A 20,381-nucleotide genomic window follows, 5' to 3' on the forward strand; every position below is an offset into this window, starting at 1 on the left:
ATCCTGTCTGAAATGACAACGTATGGGGTTATCGCACTTGGATCCGGCACAAGGACTGGCTGTTTAGAAAGAGATAGAAAAAATGTATAAAAGAGATAGAAAAAAGAGAGAGGGCGAGCCGGAAAGGGGTGGGGGCTGGAATCACTTCTTGGATGTGGCAATGATAGAGCGCAAGCCACAGAAACTCAGAGAAGCGGAAAAAGGGAATTAACATTTAAAAAGGGAGCCAGTTTGAAAAAGGCCAGCCAGAAGTGGGATGCAGCGGGGATGGGATGAAAGACTACTGTATGCGATGCTTCCTCTGTTCAGAACATCTGCATACATATAAATAAACCGTTTGGTGTGCAACTTCCTATATATATCCTGAGATATATATAGCTTAGTTCTTATTTTTGCATTGTGCACTGATAATCAAGATATAAAACAACACAATTTACAAAAAGTATTGCTAAGAATGAGAGCTTCAAACCATATAGTTTGCATACATCATATACATATAGTTTAATTTGAATCTTTACATTATTTTTACATTTTCTCTTTGTGTCTTTCTTTAGTACTTTAAGACCACACAGAAGCTAAACACACTCCAGTATGGAAAACAATGCTGTGTGGGTTCAGCCTACAGAAACAAAATTTAAACAGCAAGGAGAAGTTGTTTGTATGAGGTAAAGAGACAAAATATAATACAATAGAGTCTGCATCAGTCTGCCTTAGTCTGCCTTGATGTGCACAGACCAGTACTCAGTTTGAGTTCAAGCAGAAACAGTGTCATACAGTTCAGTTCAGTATTTTTATATGTACTGTTCATATTTTAATCATAAATGTATTTTGTAATATTGTGCAATTCATATTTGCCTGTTCAGGCACAAAGGTCACGTGTTCTACTGGCATTATGTCACTGCAGAAAATCAAACTGCGTCATGTGGTGTTAAAAGTGACAAAGGTTCATCCGTTTTTTTTTTCACAAATAAATGTACCCCTTTTTTTACATTCTTTATATACTTGTCTTGTAAGTTTACACATAAAAATTAAAAGCTAATTATTAAAAAGCAACCTATTCAACTCTTTCCCCGCCAGCGTTATTTTTTTTAAGTTGCCAGCCAGCAGCAGCATTTTTTATGTTTTTACAAAAGTTTAAAGAGTAACTAAACTCTAAACCAACTTTGTTTAGTTAAGGATCTGTAAGAATGGGGCTTTATTTGTGCTGTTCATTGATTTTAGTAACTTCTTTGACATTTGGATATAAAGTGTTTCAATAGACCCCTTCACGGTTCACATCACAGGTGGTTCCTACTGCGCATGTCGGGGTCAGAAAAGTCATTACAGCAGATTGAGTTGCGTATTATTCGGTATTGTCAAAAAAGCCTACTTACGTCGTGGGCTGTGAAAATCGCACCAGGTCTTCCGTTAAGTTTTCGCGATTCATGCAGAATCTCAAAAACAAAAAATACAACATCTGCGGCTGCAAGCAATTAACGTGCAGACTGGGACAATGCAAATATCAAAGAGGCTTGTGTTTGTAGTGCTCACTTCATTTGAGTCATCATTTTTCAGCCCTGTTAGATTAAATTATAAAGCCTAAATGGTATAAACAGTTCGACCCCATGCTGCGCACGCACCCGATAGTCATTCAATGTTTACAAACCTTGAAGGGGTCTATACTATAATATATGGTGTAAAAACGTCTGAGTGTTGCCCTCTTTAGGTTGAACGGTGGCTACTGCAGTTGAATTTTCCTATTGGATGTTGGGTCCAAAAAATACCTCGTGACGTAAGCAGGTTCAAGCTCACCACGCCCTTGTTTCGATCTCACCACACACTTGGTACGAGCTTAATTTGTCCCCTATATCTCCGTTGAGATCTGCCCACTTTTCTTGCATTTTTCAAATTTTGCCAGTGGGTGGAGTCAGGCTCTGACCAGGGGTTTAGTTAATCTTTAATGCCTTCCAAAAAAATGGTCTTCTTTAAATATATTTACATACAATATATCAAACGAAAGAACAGATCCTCTGCTTTAAAAAAAAGCTGAGATAATTAAATTTTTGTGAAGGACTTTTGATAGGGGATCAGAGTCAGAGCGATCCTCAAAACATACACAGAGTTACATTACAAGCTGAGGTGTGAGGAAACGCCCAAGCTGCACGCATTACAAGCTCAGGTCCAAGGAAAAGTCAAAGCAGTAGAGCATTACTCTTTCGGGCAAGAAAAAGTCTACAAGCTTTCTCGTGTGAGGAAAAACACACAATGCATGTTGATATCGCCAGTGCACATTATGCAGGAATGCTAATGTGAAGCTATGATGATAATGATAATGATAATAATAATAATAATAATAGGATAAATTAAATTGGCATTAAACATTAATAGGCAAACAGGCCAACTATCGTCATGATGGCTATTGGTTATCAGCGAAACATCTGACGTCAGATGGCAATACGTTTATAGTATCGTCTGTCAGCACAACCGTAGCAGTAATAATTGATTATGACAGATTTTATTATGACCCTGTCCTTCAAAACTATGGAAAGAAAACGTCTATGTCAAAATCATTGGAGGCTTGCTTCAAGAGGAACACATTTTGTGTAGTGTGCAGAGTTGCTGCTTGTGGAGAATCAAATTTTAAATTAGTCACTTATAAGGCTTTCATTTTGATTACGATATTACCTTAAGTTTGTCAGATTCCAGATTTCCATTTTACAGAGATATCTATCTTCTTTGGAAAGTTTTTATTTTGTTACTAAATCTGTATTAGTTTAATCATTTTACAGGAAAAACAGTGTTCCTTTCAAAGATATTTAAAAGCTTTTTTTTGTATTTTGACTCGCATATCTGGTCCACCTTAACAGTCTCTACTCTCTACCTTAAATGATATGCAGTGGACTTTACTCGCTCTTCTTTTCACTCCCCTGTCAATAACTGGCACAGCTCTAGCTCGAACCAACCAATCAGGCACCTCCAACACAACAATTCACTAGCCTGTTGGCAGGCTGCCAGCGACTGCACATAGAGTATTACGTCATCATACCTCAGACCTCCATCAGATTGGCTCAGAGCAGCTGAACAAGTAAGGCACTCATCCAATGAGCCAGAGGGTGTCTGTGGAAGGGAACTTTTGACAACAACAGGTCACATGAAGCAAAAAGTCTGCCAGTGGAATTCTCCCTTATGGGTTTATACTTTAACCCTTCATATTGTAAATAATCATAAGGCCATTTTGGAACAAAATTAATTGACCCAAATTGAATTGAGGCGTTGAGTTCTTTAGCAATTCCCAGAGTATTTGGGTGAAAGCACACAATCCTTCTACATAAGAGTTGCACAATGAAACAGTACAAGCTCTGTGTGCAAACCCAGAAGCTCATGCAACAAGTAATAAGTTTCCTTTTGGTTTAGATCCTTTGGTTTAGATCCTTTCGTCTTTCTGTCATAACTTTTTACATGATGATGTGACAACAGTATGCAAGTATTTGCAAATGTGTATTATAGGGAAACAAGCTTATTGCTTGGGCCAACTGCTATGTGGATGTTTTCTGTATTGCCATTCACGCTGACTTCAGAATGAAATTGCACTGGGTAATATTTAATGAACAGCTCTGAAAAGCACCCCAGTACTCGTTCCCTTAAATTAGTACCAGAACTAATCGGTCCGAACACAGCTAATGACATCACTGTAAAAAGACAACATCCGGGCTGCACCAAACCACTTCCATTACACCTACAATTCACCACAGCATGCTTAAAACATGGCATAAGGGTACTCACAGAGCATTATTGACTATTGACAATTTTTTGAACAAAGCTAAGAGGCCAGGATCTTGTTGCTTTGTACAGTATGGCCTTACTCTTATGCTCTATAAAAAAATGTATTCTTTCCTAGTCTGCCACTGGTTGGTTGAGCCAATGTATCTTTGTCATACTGGTCGAGATGTTTAAAAAAAGTTTTAAAAACACTTCAGATCAAGAGTGATAAAATAATCTATGAATGGAAAAGTTGTAGTTAATATTTAAAAATGTATTTAAGAAAATATAAAAAAATAATAATTCCCTTCAACTCTAATGAATGTTTAATTAAAACTTTGTTTTGAGAAACTAGCAGAGCAAACATTGCTCACTGCACTGACAGCGCAACTCACTTTTTCAGGCCGCTTTTGCGATGTCCTAGGCTCCGGTTGTTGTCATTGTCATCAAAATCATCATCCTCATCATGATAATCATTGTCCTTCTCAGAGCTGCCGCGCCGATTACGGATGTGAAGCGGCACATAACCAGGGGTGGGTCCAAACAGTTTCAGCTCACCCTGACCCAAGAGACACTTTTCTCCACAGTAGCAGAAGGCACAAAGCTTTTCCCTAAAAGGACCAGAGAAAAAGGATAATATTATTTAGTTGTAGATTTTCAACTACTGGACCAGATACACACTCTGTTTGTGTATCTCATAAACCCCATTCACACAGACCTTTGGTCCCAGAAAATACCCGTAAAATTGCTAGACAAGCGTATGTGTGAACACAAACTCGTCCTGTTAATCTTCTGGGATCGTTGCCGGAAAGAGGACCTAGTCAGATACACGGATAACCCTCTGTGTGAACAGGAAGCCGAAAGAATGCCGTAATGGGCGTGTCGTATTGAGGACGCGCGCATCATCACAACAAAAGTTATGGTTCAGCTTCTTAAAACGAGAGATAACATGCATATAAACATTCACCACGAGAAATGTTGCAAACTAGATTGAAGCAGTTATCAGGAAAAATGAGCATGCATAAACAATGACGCACATGCCGTAGTGAGGACACGCGTCATGGCAACATGAAGTTGGTTCAGCTCTTTAAAATGAGGGATTTACAACATTCACAACGAGAAATGTCAGCAAACTGGACTGAAGCAGATATCAGGTAAGTTAGCTCGTCATTTACTGCATTGAAACGGAGATCATTCAGCAGCATAAAAGAATATCGCGTCACATGCTCATTTGAGCTATAATAAACTAAAAACTAAGATATATCGTTCAGCTCCTCAAAATGCGATTTTAAATGCATATAAACAATCACGATGAGAAAACTGTATTAAAGCAGAGATCAGGGAGCTCGTCAAATATCCACTCTGAAGCTGAGATCATTCACCAGCATTAGAATGGCGCGTCACACGCTCTTTTATAATCTTATCATAAACAAAAATGCATGCGAGTGGTTCTTGGAGAGAGAAATAATATATAATGTGCAAACTTCAGACGCTGCGTAGAAGAGAGGGCGGGACTTTCAATAGGTCACGTGTCTTTCTGTGACCGTCAGATGCAGGGTAATCATGGCAGTGTGAATGAATAAAAAATCTAAGGATCCCAGAAAAATCCCAGATGCCTTTCCCGTGTATTTTACGGAATGTCTGTGTGAAAAGGGCTATACAGACACAGGCACTTGGCTAATAAAGTGCACAGTCATATTGGTTATAGGTTCATACTTCTCATGCTTTTTGCATTACTGTAATGATAATAAATCTCATTACTCAAGGAGGTTCCCTAAGGTTCTGACATACTTTAAGCTAAGCTAGCTACAGTATAAACAAGCCAACAGTTTAACCATCTTAACTTGCACATCCAGAAATCCTTTAAAGTGGTTTTCTACCATGACAGTGGCTCAACTAAAAGAGAAAGTTCAAATCAAATTACATAAGAGATTTCACTATTATACGTAATAGTGAAAACTCTTCTGTAATTTGATTTGAACTGTCTATGGTGCCCCTTACAACAATGCAGAGAAAACAGCACTTGGCGCTGAATTGTGAATCGCGCACTAGACACAAAACTGACCTTTTGAAGCCTTAAGCATTTGCTTTTACATACTGAAATGTTATATTACTACAACTTAAAATCAGGACTAGAAAATCTATGAAAAATTTATGAAAAGACAGGAAAGAAAAATTTAAGGAGAGGCTTGTTTTTCCATCAGGGTTTGAGAAGTATATGAAAAGTGAATTGTGGGCCGAAATGAAGGCAGGTGAGTTTCCAGGCAGGGGTTCCTCATTCTTTACACTACTGCAAACACAATTGGTTGTTCTCTCTCTCTCTCTCTCTCTCTCTCTAGCAACTTTGGCTTTTGGTTAAGCCGAAAGTATACTAGGGAGGTCCGTGTATGCGTGCCGTCCGCATGACGTCAATTTCGGACCATCCGCGTGCCGTGCAGCCCAAAATTTGAGACCGCGCGGACAGTGCGCGTACAGTTCGCTTACAACAGCGCATGCGCGTGAAAATATTTAGACAGGACACTCCACTATAAACAATTATACAAAGGAAATAGACAGCATTTGCACACACACTATCGTTTTTCTTCTTTAACTTTTACTTCTTCCAAGAACAGAAAGCTGTGGAGCATGTTTGTTACCATAATGTTTGATTCCTGTTCTTTGTTGTCTTGTTGTTTGTTATAAACTTTGTTTGCAATGATGGATCAGTTACTTTTCTTTACCTATCCTAATGTTTTAATGTACTGTAAACTGTGATAAAAGCGGAATAATTGACTCTGGTCCATAGAATTATTGGAAAATAATTCACACTTAGTCTCGACCCATGGCCGCATTAACACCTCGGCTGTGCGTTATTTTTAAATAATTCAATGGATCTGAGTCAATTGTTCCTTACCTGTCAGTAGTCCAATTTGAGACCAGTTGTCTGACAGTCTGTGTGGAATAATATTTTGCTTATACAACACGATTGTTGGGCAATTTTAGTGAAACGTCACCATTGTCAGTTCACGTATTTTCTGCAAAGCTCTTTAGAGAGCTTTTTGTGTGTTGTGTGACACATGACATGTCAGTGGGGAATGTGATGCCTTAAAGGTGCAGTGTGTAATTTTTAGAAGGATCTCTTGACAGAAATGCAAAATAATATACAAGACTATATTATCAGGGGTGTATAAAGACCTTTCATAACGAACCGTTATGTTTTATTACCTTAGAACGAGACCTTTTTATTTACATACACCAGGGGTTTCCGTACATGGAAGTCGCCATTTTGTGCCGCCATTTTTCTACAGAAGCCCTTAACGGACAATTTTTGTCTGGTGGCGGCTACCGTAGCTTCTCTATGTGTTTCAAAACCGAGGGGTGAGCAGTGGACTAAGCCGTTGGTTGCAATTCGTAACCTCACCACTAGATGCCGCTAAAATTTACACACTGCACCTTTAATACTGTAGCAAAATGGGGGCCTCCTCTACTTTCAGATGTTGCTAATGGTACTGCACATTAGCAAGAGCACAATCTGTTATAATTGGAAATCTAAAAGAGTGTGCTCATTCGCCCTGCCTTAACTAATGACAACATCAGGGTTTCAGCTTCCCCTCCCTCTGATTCAAATGTGAGCACATTCACTCTGACTGTGTCTGCGAGCATGTGTGTCAGTGTTTTCTACAGCATTTTGTTTTTGCTGCAGGGTAGGGTGGGGGAAACTGAAGTCTTTTGCTAAATAACAATAATACTTTTTTACTATTTTCTTGTTGGTTTTTGTAGTACATTAATATACTAAGAGAATTTAACTGAATTATTAATTTAATCAAAACTATAAAGACTGCTTTTAAACAGGTTTCCTGAACACTGCTAATACTTGGTGAGACAACCATGTAGCCCAAAACTCTCACCATTAGCCAAGCCAGTTTGCTATACTGGACAGGCTGAGATGCATGCTTTGAACGCTTATATAATGTTTAACACCTTCCAGAACATTAACCACTAAATGGCTTGCTTTTAAAAAGTTGTTTCTGCAAAAGTTATCCCAAAAGTGCTATTACGCCATAAAATATAGTTCCTCTTTTAAATCCGCTTAGAAAAGCGCTACGTTTTATTTTGTACCACCAAACTTGCTCGTATAACTACTCGTCTTAAATAGGAAAAACGTTGATGTGTTTGGTCACTTCTAACTTTATCTCTGATTGGTACCATTGAATGAATGGGGCTAAGCTAAATGCTATCAAAGCATCGCAGCGCGCTCCAGCGCTTACGTGCACGCACACAGATGATAGAGGGATGTATCTACAATTCTTAGTTAAGGTAATATCATATTTTAATATTGAAAATGAGTAGACTATTCCTTTAAGACATTCTTCTTTAACAAAGCATTCACATAAAATGTCCAGTAAATGTACTTTTCCCGCAGTAGTTATTTTGTCTAGAACAAAGCACTCACATACCTCATATGGGTAATATACTATTGCCGCAATAGTTAGCCTGTCTGGAACCGAGCTGACTTAAACCACTATAATGTATGACACTTGCATTACATGCGAACAGCCCCTACGCTAATAGAACTTTGTTTTTGTCTCCTTGTCTCGTCCTCGACCCCGAGAACAATGAGACAAACAGACCCAGTTCCTGTTGCTGTGAAGGTCATCGCACCACTGATCTACTGGCTGTCCTTCAACGTGATGCCCAGCCGATGCGCGATCACCGGCTGAACCAGTTTAATCCGCTTACCCGCTTCCTATCCCTACCGTATCTTCTGCCAAGGGTTTTTGTCCTTCTAGGAGTTTTTCCCACTGGGTTTTCTCCTAGGGGTTTTTTCGTCCCAGGGAAAGTCAGCCAACTTTGGCTTAACTTAGCACTTCACTGTATACGTGACATTATTAATACGCTTGCTTGTACGGTTTAACCTTAGCTGCTATATTCTACTTCTTATATTATCTATTGATTTTCTGTGTTCTCCTCTACATCTATTCATGTAAAGCTGCTTTGCAACAATTAACAGTTGTGAAAAGCGCTATATAAATAAAATTGAATTGAATTATTACATTCTGCGGAATACACAGAATAGAAAAATCTGTTACGGCTGACATTTTATTTCACAGTTATGGTATATACCGTCATACCGCCCAGCCCTACCCATTACATAAAATTCATCAGCTCACAACTGTAAACACATCTATATTGTTGGCAGAGGCACTGCAGATAGAAATGTGCTTATGTTTAGATGTACAAACACACACTTCCCCTACAGCAGGGGTGTCCAATACGTCGATCGCGATCGACCAGTCGATCGCAAAGGCAATGCCGGCAGATCGCACATAAGTTAACTGTATATGATGCTCCATGAGCATCGGAAAACAGAGGGCGAAATAGGCATTATGAGAGGGGCCAATCACACCAAAAGCGTTTATGGCAGTTGGAGGCGCCTTTTTTGAATGATATTCTATGGACAGGGAGCGTCTGCACGCTGTTTAAGCTATGTTTATGCGCGCTGAGCGCTTTACGGTTTTTGCCGCCGGCCGCAGCACGCGCCTTTGAAGGAACGCTGAGAGCGGAGAAGCGCCCGACGTCATTTACGTCTTTCCATTGTCCAATCGAATGAGGGGAGAGGCGGGCCTTACGTTGTGGTAAGGGAAGTTTACAGTTGCTTTGAAGAACCGGACTCCACTCGCTCACTCTCTCCTGCGTGTTTGTGCACCTCTCATCCTCAAACAAGGTCAGAGCAAGCGTCCTCTTTTTAAAGTTTCTGCTAATATGACAGTTAACAGCAAAAGAGCGCTCACGCTTCAATATTTGATTGACAAGACAGCTGACTCGGTGGTTGCCTAGCAATAAAAGCCGCGTCGCACTGCTCTTTTTTTAAAGAGAGGCTTCTGATACTGTTGTCTTTTTCTAGTTTGTTTCACTAAACTGCATCTCCGCTATTTTAAGCAGTACTTGACATGTACTCAATGACTTTTTTAACTCCTCAAAAAGAATGGAGTAGCCTAATGGGTACAGCCTTAAATTCAATGTAGAGATATGCAGTATAGTCCTAATACGCTTTTAAATTGTCATTAAAAATGTAACTGTGTTTTTTAGCAGGTAGATCTTGTCAGCTTTATCATTTTAAAAGTAGATCACTACACAAAAAAGTCTGGACACCCCTGCCCTACAGGATTTGTGTCTAAACATTCTGGTCAAATTTTCTGTAAGAATTCTCTCAACTCTAAACTCTTTATTTATCAATAAAAGCTTGTAGTTCAACGTTTACGTGGACATGTGCCTTTAAGATTAGATTTAAGATTTGTGTGTGTTTCCGACACTAACCTAGTTTTGGCGTTTATGGCAGTAGAGGCAGATGAGCCAGCAGAGTCTTCTGACACAGATCGCTGGAATAGCGGGGACAAAGCCCTCTCGTCTCTAGGGCTGAGATCCAGTGGCTCAAGGAAATCATCATCTGTTTCTGGCTCCAGCACATCTGTGTGTTCTAAGGGACACAAGACACAACTTTTATTTACTTTAATGCAAAAGTGACCAAAATCAATGATACCAAAATATAACATACCAGACTACAAATATGCTAGTGACGTAAAGCCTGTTTGCCTGACTCTCAATAGTAAAACCTTGTAATGCTGTAAAAGAGGGCAAATGCAAAAATGTACATCTTATCCAAATATCCAGTGTCTTGATGAAGTATTAAATTAATTATTATCTACAGTTCTTAAACTATTATTTTACTAAATGTACATAAGAACAAATATTAAAATTAAAGGGTACATGGCATTCTTTATAATCGTTTAAAGTTAAGGAGTTTGTGAAATGTCACCAGGACTGGTATTGCTAATGAAAGGTTACTGAAGAATGGATCCTTTGGATTTGTGAAGGCTCACACTTAAGACCTCACACATATTGGGAAGAGAACGCAATAATGTCTAAATTGCATGATAAAGATCAGATCAATGGATGATGACACTGCTAAACAAATAGTTTTAACCTCAAACAGCATTGCTAATGGGCAACTCATAGGTTGCCTAAAGCATATTACATACAAAAATGGCAAGAGATTTCTTAAAATTGCAACCCACTATCTCATTGGTTTGCTTTATGTAGGGATGCTCCGATCAATGCCGATCTCCACTAATAATACGTGGCCGATCACTATTTTGAATCGGACAGCCGATCTTATTACAGCTATTTCATGTACTACAGCTTTTGATCAGTAAGTCCTTATCGATCTAAAATCATTGTTAGTTTGAGTCGTTTATAACATGCATTTGAAAAAGCAACACTCATCAAACATAATTATTATACATATTCTTTATTATCATGAAAATACCTGAAAAGGTTTGAAGAACAGCAATATAAATATATCCTTCAGCCATTTCATGGAGCTGCGTGTCATCACAGCTGCGTGTGTATTGTTCTTCGTCTACAGCGCATTTTGAGTTTCTGCACGAGAGCGCCCCCTGGCTTTTGGATGTAGCGGCATTTCCCGTAATTCATTGAGAAAATCGCAAGCATTATCGGCCGATCGATCGGAGCATCCCTAGCTTTATGCGACCTTCAAGGTCCAAAAACAATATTTCTTTCTTAAGGAACATAGGTGCTACAATGCACGGACTGAAAAATAATTCACTGGATTTAGTTAGGATTTTTAGATGTTTTAAAATCCTTTAAAATGTTTGAGACACTTTAACAAACAGGATATTTTCAAACTGTAGGTTCCCTACATGAAAACCAAGGTAAAAACTGCCCAAAGCTTAAGACACACAGAAAATTCTAGCACTGGCCATAAGTGGGATAAAAATTCCACCCTGCTGTGGCATACAGTAGTATTCCCGTGTTATTGCTGGGACAAGTAGATAAGAGACAAAACTGCTCTGGTGGTTACCAGACCAAGCAAAAATGTTTATGAACCACTGTAGCAAGGCTACGGTGCATGTCTTACAGGTCATGCCTGGTTGACCAGAGCAAAATAATGTAAAATTCAGATGAGAGGTAAGCAGTGTGCTGTGGCATAAAAAGTAAATGACATTGTACCAAGCCTTTCAAGTTTTTCATCTGCTATCTGACTCACCTTAAACTACTACACAATAAAAGCTAAAATTTAAGGCCAATTTACATTTAAAGCATTAAATGTATAAAGTAGAAGTAGTTACAAAATACTCAGTGAAAATCAATACATTATGGAAACTAACGGGTCTTGTTTTCCTTTACAAAATGTAATAGACTACAGTAACATCAAGATAAATAATCAATGTATTTATGTAGCTCAAGATGTGCTGCAGTTTATTCACTATTAAGTCAAGAGTAGTATGTAAAAATAACAAATTCTCACCCATGTCTGGAGTTGATGTGACATCAGTGGTGTCCATGCTATCCTCATCATAAGCTCCACCTTGCCCTTCACTGCAACACCTGCAGCACAAAAAAGAGTTTGAAGGTTTGCAATGAATGTTTGCAGCTGGGCCTTTAAATTCTACAATGAAATCCTGAATATTACACAATATAACATTCAGAAGGGGTGCTGAACTGCTGCTGACTGCACACAAAAACTGTGCTTTCATACAGTAAGGCTGTAGAAAAACATTTCTGAATGTTTTTTTTTAATTGGTTGATTAAATATCAATTTTCATAAGCCACAAGAAGTAATGTTTTTCCTGTTTTTTTTTTCAACTGGGTCCAAATTATGTGAATTATTATTACATTGTGAAACATATTACTACCACTTTTTTCCTGTAAATGTTGCTCACTAATTAACAAATTCAAGAATCACACTGAATCAAAATTCTGGTTAATCACTTTGGGCATCTGTGCTGATACCTAAACCCTATCAAACATAGCAAATCCGTTAGAAATGAGTCTTCAGTTGAGCTATGGACTTAATCGGTTATTTTCATCTTCTAACTAAGTCAGCTCAGATGACTCTCTAACACATTTTTGATCAAGTTAACCTCCATAAAGGACTGGTCTCGGATTAGTGTGAACTACAGTACTTTAAACATATAAATTCAATTTAATTTATTTTATACAAGTGCTTTTCAATGTATAAACTACTACTGTCATCATTATACTGAAAAAATCAACCCTTAGTTTCCAACACCATTGGGTTAATTTAATTTGGTTTATAATAAAATCTATTAGTAGCTTCTCGTGTTTCTGTAATCATGCAGTATTCACATGGCATTTGGTGAAAACTAAATTTCTCACACAAACACACTTCTATTATAAAAGTAATTTATCCAAAAGAAAGACGTTTAGAAGGTACACTCAAACTTTTTTAGACACAGCATGAGTGCTGATATAGGAGTTGGTGATCTTGACAGTGTGGGTCAGTGTGTGATAGTCAAACGCTCCACCCTTCCCCCACCCGCTTAACCAACATAGTAACAAGCGTGTAGCAGCCAATGAAGGCTTAGTGTGGCCTGCAGCAAGTGCTCGGCTGCTTGTCACTATGGTTACAAAATCTAGTTCCCTACAACAGAGCTGAGCTGAAAAAACACTACAAAGCACACTAAACATACAAGCTCTTTAGAAGAGCTGAGTTTTGAGCTTTTTGCACAGTGAACTCACAGGTATAAAAAGTCAGTTTGTGTTGCCAATCCTTTCCACATACATTTCATTTTCTTCCTCTTCTTTTACAGATGTCTAGTGTGTAAACACTCGTCACACGCTCACAGATACTGCTTTTAAAGTATTAATTTCTATAACATTAACTTATTATGCCAAGTTTATTACACTTGCAAATCTATATTTTATAATCTACTAGATGGTATAAGAGACCCCCAGTCTATAATTAGGCTGATTTAGCCATTTCATTAGCAATGTAGCCTCTTATGGAACGGCTGAAATTCCACAAGGGGGCGTATTTGTTACTCAGACGTTGCACAATAAACGTGACATCCGAATATATTCATTGTAAATTGTGAATGAAAAGTGGGATTCGAACGAATGTCCATTAGTGAACTAATTGTATACACTATTTATATCGTAATTCGGTCAGAAACGTCAAGATTGTGAGATGAACAAATCGTTTTGGATTAAAAGGCTTGGATATTCCATTTCCTTGGACTTTTGGGGATTTATGAACAATTTGTTTTGGACAATTTCACCGAAGCGGATAAAGGGAAGATTTTGAAGGTAAGTAAATATCCTAAATCGGCGCCGCCCGGTTCAGGTAACTAACAACTAGATTACAGTTTTATGACTGCTAAAAATCATATTATGCTTTGTGTGTGCGCTTAATGGAATCCCAAAAGTCTAAGCTTTTCAACGTTGTGCTGCATGACCGTATATTTTGAAGATTTAATGCTTCAAAATTATAATGACGTTTATGCAGCCTCATGTGCAAGGGAGGGGGTGTACCGTGTACGGCACAGTGTTCCTTATCAGGTTAAATGGCAGAGATGATGTCCTGTTAGCATTTCATTCAGGTGCTGAAAACTAAAACAAACAAGAAAATGAAACTTTAAAAAAATATGAAAACAGTAATTCAGTGATCTTATATTGCCTATTAAGATAATAGATTGAAATATTTTTCAATACAGATGAGCTCCAAACTAGTGATAGACCGATACATTGGCCGGCCGATATATCGGGCAGATTTTTGCGAGTTTTATGTGTATCGTCATCGGCCGATACGTGGCTGCTGTGTTAACTGATTTTTCCGGCATTATTTACAGACAGAGTGCTGGAAGCCGCAAGCGATTCCAGGTCATGTGACTAAAAACAACCAACCTTTCCATGACAACATTGAAAGCTCGGCCTAACAGCTGATCATAGCTGGCCAAACCAGGTTTTTATTTCTCATCTCTATATATATTTGTAGTAGTAAAGTGCTCATTATCCTTTGCTGATAGTTCCTCGTCATTGTGGAGAGTGCAGTTCATGGTTCCATAGCACCCTCTCCTGTTTTTACTATTTGTTAAATATAGTTTTTTGTTAAGTTCAATAATTGTTACTTTTTTAAATTGAGACTTGTAACATTTGGCATCATTGTGTCATTTTTATGATGTAAATTGAGTGAGCAAAAGCAGTTTCGGCTCCAAATATCAGCATCGGCTAAGGCTGATGAAACAAAAATCGGTATGGGCATCGGCACTAAAAAATCCATTGACATGTTTTCTTGTAAATGAGCATTTTTTTAATCAGGCTATTAATGAATTCTACCAACAAACCAAGAGTATTTCTGAATGAGCTGAGGCCGGGATTAATCAGATTGTAAGATAAAGTATTTAATAAATATATAACGCATTTAGAGGCTGTTGCAGTTGCAGCTTCTCGTATGTTTCTGTAGCAGTTTGCCTTTACATTTGAATATGGCAAAATCCCAGTACAGAAAAATGGTACTCAAAATCGTGGCAATTCTACCAACTAGATAAGATGCTGTCAGCACCAAAGAAAGAAAAATAGCATCAACAGACTTGAAATAAACGCACACGCCCATATATATTATTGTAAATGATGCAGCACGTTTGGTCACGCTCAACAAAATGTACAAATGTAAATTTAATGTAAATGTAGAGATTTTGGACTATCGTTTCTATTGAGGTTAACAGTTAAGTGCCCACGTCACGCTCCTGTGCGCGTGGTCGCGAAAACGTTTGTACACGTATTTAAGCACTGCAGTTTTAAAACAAGTTATTTTAAGCCATTGAAACACAGACAACAGATCTGTACTGCATGCGTGCATTCTTTCTGTGTGTCAGGAGCGGACAAGTAGTGCAACCGCTGCTCTTTCTGTCTGTGAGGAGTGCGCAAGTCGCGCGACCGCTGCTAATTAAGCTCGTGAGCATTTTTCCCGCTTTATTGGCCTTAAATACACATATGCGTCAAAATTCCCGTCTTTGCAAGCATCCTCATAAACATGACCAGTTAGGTCTTAAGAGAAAGTAAACAGCTTAAAGAGAAAGCGCATGTGTAACAGCGTATTGGATCCGGACTTTGGTCTTAAAGGGGAAGTTACCTAATTTTGCTCCTGTCTGTCACTCGTGTTAATCAAACAGCATTGAGAGAAAATCTCTCACTGCTTCTGAATAAATCACTTTTCTACTTTAAATAAAAATATATATAGGCCTATACATACATGCATAATTATTTATTATTATCCTTATATCATTGATCTCTTGAGATTTGTTTGTTTTTATCTTCTTTCTATGCTTGTATATGTTTTTTGTGAGAATTATGATAATTATTTCTATGGTATTAAAGATTTAAACCTTATTAAAACATAAAAAACTCTACTGTGATACATATCGTTATCATGATATAAAATGAATCCTATCGTGATAGAAGATTTTGGTCATATCGCCCACCCCTAATTCCAAATGTTTTCAACAATGTTTGAATCCAAAGAATTTGCAATAATAAAAAGGGTTTTGCCTGTTCATAGCGCCGTGTGTCAATATAGTCCGCAATATCCATGGTTTCTGCTTTAACTACAGTAGTAATCATGGATGTGTTCGACTTCATGCAGCACTGCAGAGACGGGTCAGGGTATAATATGTTTTTCATTAGTTTCATTTTATGAGCGTGTGAAAGTTGCACAAGCTTATTTCATCAATTACGCTGAAATATCAGAGAAAGCTCTTACATATAAACATACAAAACACTGTGCAGCATGTTTACTAAAAACACAAGCAGCAAACTTTGACCTATTAGTTCGGGCCAATTTAAACCCATAATTTCTCCCACTCACGAAAGCAAAGGGACTTCCCCACAGTCTCCAGATATCACCCCCTCAGTAGATAAGAGAGACATATTTAAATACCAGGTGTAAACAGAATGTGTCTCTCTCGTCCACTTGTGATCCAATCTTGTGAAGTCACTATGCTGACTTACGTTATAACGTATTGGTTATAAAACTTTATTTCATCACATTGTGATTCCCATAGAACTGATTTCCAATAGGCATTGGAGTTAAAGACTACAACTTCCATCATTCCACGCGCATTCAAAGCGTCATAAAGCTGCAACTTTGTTTTTGTAGAGCCAATGACCATATGTGAGCCCTGGAACACAAAACCAGTCATAGAGTTTTTTTTTTCAAATTCAAATATATACATCATCCAAAAGCTGTTTAAACAAGCTCCTATTGATGTATGGTTTGTTAGGAAAGGACAATATATTGCCGAAATACAACTATTTAAAAATCTGGAATCTGAAGCTGCAGAAAAAAATTAAGATATTGCTTTTAAAGTTGTCCAAATAAGGTCCTTAGCAACACATATTACTAAGTAATGATACATACATTTTTTTATATATATTAACGGTAGAAAATTTAAACAAAATATCTTCATGAAACATGATCATTAAGGTGTTATAGTTATCAACCTTAATTTCGAAACGCAATGAGAATCTATGGTTGCTGTCACAGGAACAACATGATGTCGTCTTGAGACATAGTAGGGATGTAACACGCTTGATGGAACAATTTGTCCATAGAAACAGTATGGCAACTTCCATGTAAGGGGCCCACAGTGTAAAAAAAAACGTCTCATTCTACGGTAATAAAACAATACACTTTAGGTCTTTATACATCACTGATAATATACTTTATGTATATAATGTTGCATTCCTGTCAAAAGATCCTTCTAAAAGTTACACAATGCACCTTTAATATCTTAATAATTTTTGCCATAAAATCACAAACTTCGACCCATATGGTGTAGTTTTTGCTAATGCTGCAAATACACAGATGCCGTTTTGTGGTTACAGGTGACACATGCATGGAACATTCTTAAGACCATGCACAGTAATATTAGCCAGCTAAAAAACTTTGGGTGAACTGTCACTCATTGATGTGTATATCTTATATACTGAGGAAGTCTTCTGTATCCCATTAACTTTTACAGATGTTTTTAAATCCAACCTAAAAATACCTAAAAATCTAAAATAATAAAGAATGAAGCTTGTGCACAAAAATTTCAGATGTCTTGGCCACTGACAGCACACCTGTAGCCATGTCAGACTCAGCACTGCAATCTATTGCAATTCCTCTGAACATATGTACCATACAAATGCAAGTTTGCAACCCATGCTTCCTAAGGTCAACAACGTACTGGCAGAATGACACAGCTGTGCCTTCTCTTTAATAATAAACATTAGAAGATATGCGGTCCCGTCATAATAACCACAAGCTAAAACGCTGGATTAAACCCAAACAACTGTGGGACCTGCAACCTACTGTTCTCTACCAGCACAATGTAGCATGGGTTGAATAATAGGCATCACATTTCGAGTGTAAGGTTTCTGGTTGGAGACGGGTACTGCTGCTGCCTGCTAGCCTGGCGCCCAGTGCTATGACCTACATCATTGCAAATGCAGGCTATTGTGCTGTGCTTGAGACAGGTTTGATCTAGGTCAAAAACCACTCCACTATAATGCATTCACATTACATGCCATATCTTTCCCAGTGACACGACAACTGAAGGCTAGCCAACATCGCTTATCCCATTTAGCCTTTAACACTAGAGTGAAACAACCCAGTATTGTCTAACCACTTAACACTTGTTAAGTGCAATGCTTAAGTATTTAATGTGTGCAGAGAGCATTCTGGCAATATTATTCTCATTTATGACAAAAATGGAACTTAACGGCTTTTGCATCAGAGCTTCTCAAAATAAGTCCAGACAACCTGAAAGTTACCTAAAGCATAGGCTACATCATATATAGACTACACAAGGTAATAATAGGTCTATGTAAAGTATATAAAAAATAGAGCTCACACTTCCCCAGCATTTATTACTCTTTCATGTCTTTTTCAGCATTTACCAATTTTTTTTATTTCAAAAGTTAAGTTGTAATAGGAAACTATAGTTTATGCACCATGAACTTACATGGATAACTGTATTGGCATTAACACACATTAATAAAGATTAATTAATACATGCCAAAAATGGTATTGTTCATGTTCATTGTTAATTAATTTTAGCTAATGTATAATACCCAGACAGAGATGCAGATTATACATGTGACAGGTGCCATAAGATGATGATAATGAAGTCTGTTTTAACTAAAGCCCTTTTAACTTTCTAGTAGACATGCTTCTGCAGTTTCCATGTCTTGTCATACGTGCTCTGTATGAGTAGCAAGTAGCGTTTTTAAAGAGAGAGAGAGAGAGAGAGAGAGAGAGAGAGAGAGAGAGAGAGAGAGAAAAGCATCAAAGTGGTAGGCTGTCAATGGAGGGACTTCTGCACTTTGTCGTTTGGTGAGACCTAAACGTTGCTTATAAATTGATACTCATTTGCAAGTATTGATAGTGTCCGGGATTTTTTTTTTTTTTTTTGCACTTGGTCTTTTAAATAATGACTATAGGACTCATACTGTGTTGCGTATCTAGCTCACTAGTGTTAACTTTTTTTAATGATGTATAGGTGCCTGTTTACACCTCGTCAATTCATGCATTTTTACTGATCAAAACGATTGCATTTAGGTGAGTCACATAAAAGTTTGTTTTTGCAAAACTGATATAAATCGGATCTTCTATTCCCACGCTATATGCAGATTTAATGTAGGCCAGAGTTTACGTCACCAAAAGCAACAGATATGATCTGCATTTTATTGATCATAAGCTCATTTTTAAATGCAATAGGAGAGAGCAACAGCAGCACTGATAGCCTAATATCATTTCATTTCTTTACTATTAATGAATATGATTGTGTGTTGAGCACACAAAACTCACGGTTCGGATCACATTGCGATTTTTGAGGCACGGATCGGATAATTTTTTGGATCAGCAAAAAAAGGAGTGTGAAAAATCTAATAACAAATAAAGAAATCACAAACATTTATAAAAAAAGAACAAAGTCGCACATTAAGTAAGGTCTAAAATTAGCATTAGCTACAGAAATCGAATCAAATGAATTATAACACTGTCTTCATTGTATAAATTGAATGTATCTGGCTATAACATTGTAGCACTATTTGGAGGAGTCACTTGAATCTCTCACTTAAAATCCAGCAGTTCCCGCACATTCCCACATCTCAGTGATTGGCTCATTGGTTGGGAATCGTCGCTCTCATTTGAATAAAGTTACATCATCATGTTATGTTCGCATGGTGACCCGTCCTCTTCCTTGCTTTCCATGTGAAACACTGCGACCCCGTCCTCTTGCATGCTTTCAATGTGAAATCAATTGTATGCTTCGCTTCATTGTGCTGTTGTTCAGTGTATTGAGAACAGTCCGTCACTCATGCACTGTGCTCCTAAATTATTTTACAAGTTCGCATCTAACTGTTTTAGGCACAAATGAGAGTGAAATACTCACACTGTAGACCCCTGGAGAGAGAGAACTCAATAGCGCTGATTAAGCAATTACAGTCTGAAAACATAACAAATGTGCACGACAGGCACATCAGATTTCAGACCCAGATATGTAAATATGTGTGGCTCTGAAACTCCTTGTTTTGTAAGCAGGGTCGTACAAAATGGATTTTGCATGTACTTTAACATCAGGGGATACAAGGTAAACAAGTGATGGGATTTGGGATAATAAGTAACCTGAATGTAAATAAACAGCAGTTAACCAGTGCTGAGGTGGACTGAGGCTCAGGCTGCTCTCAAAAGGACTGTGCTCAGGGAATAGGTGTCACAGCATTTATAGTGTACAAATGTTTGATATAATTTAAATAAAACACAAAGAAAATATAGATAGCAAATGAAAGTATAATTT

The 20,381-nt window shown here is 37.8% G+C and overlaps 1 protein-coding gene across 1 annotated transcript in view; it reads right to left on the minus strand.

Moving 5' to 3' along the window:
- kmt2ca (lysine (K)-specific methyltransferase 2Ca) overlaps positions 1–20,381 on the minus strand; it is a 232,967-nt gene that overhangs the window by 159,886 nt on the left and 52,700 nt on the right. The window contains exons 3-5 of the mRNA XM_073864088.1: positions 12,047–12,126; positions 10,036–10,195; positions 4,134–4,349 (exon numbers count right to left, since the gene is read on the minus strand). Coding sequence (XP_073720189.1) covers positions 4,134–4,349; positions 10,036–10,195; positions 12,047–12,126 — 456 coding nt within the window. The remainder of the gene's footprint in view (positions 1–4,133; positions 4,350–10,035; positions 10,196–12,046; positions 12,127–20,381) is intronic.

Source organism: Misgurnus anguillicaudatus, chromosome 25 (assembly GCF_027580225.2).
Source record: "Misgurnus anguillicaudatus chromosome 25, ASM2758022v2, whole genome shotgun sequence".
NCBI lineage: Eukaryota > Metazoa > Chordata > Actinopteri > Cypriniformes > Cobitidae > Misgurnus > Misgurnus anguillicaudatus.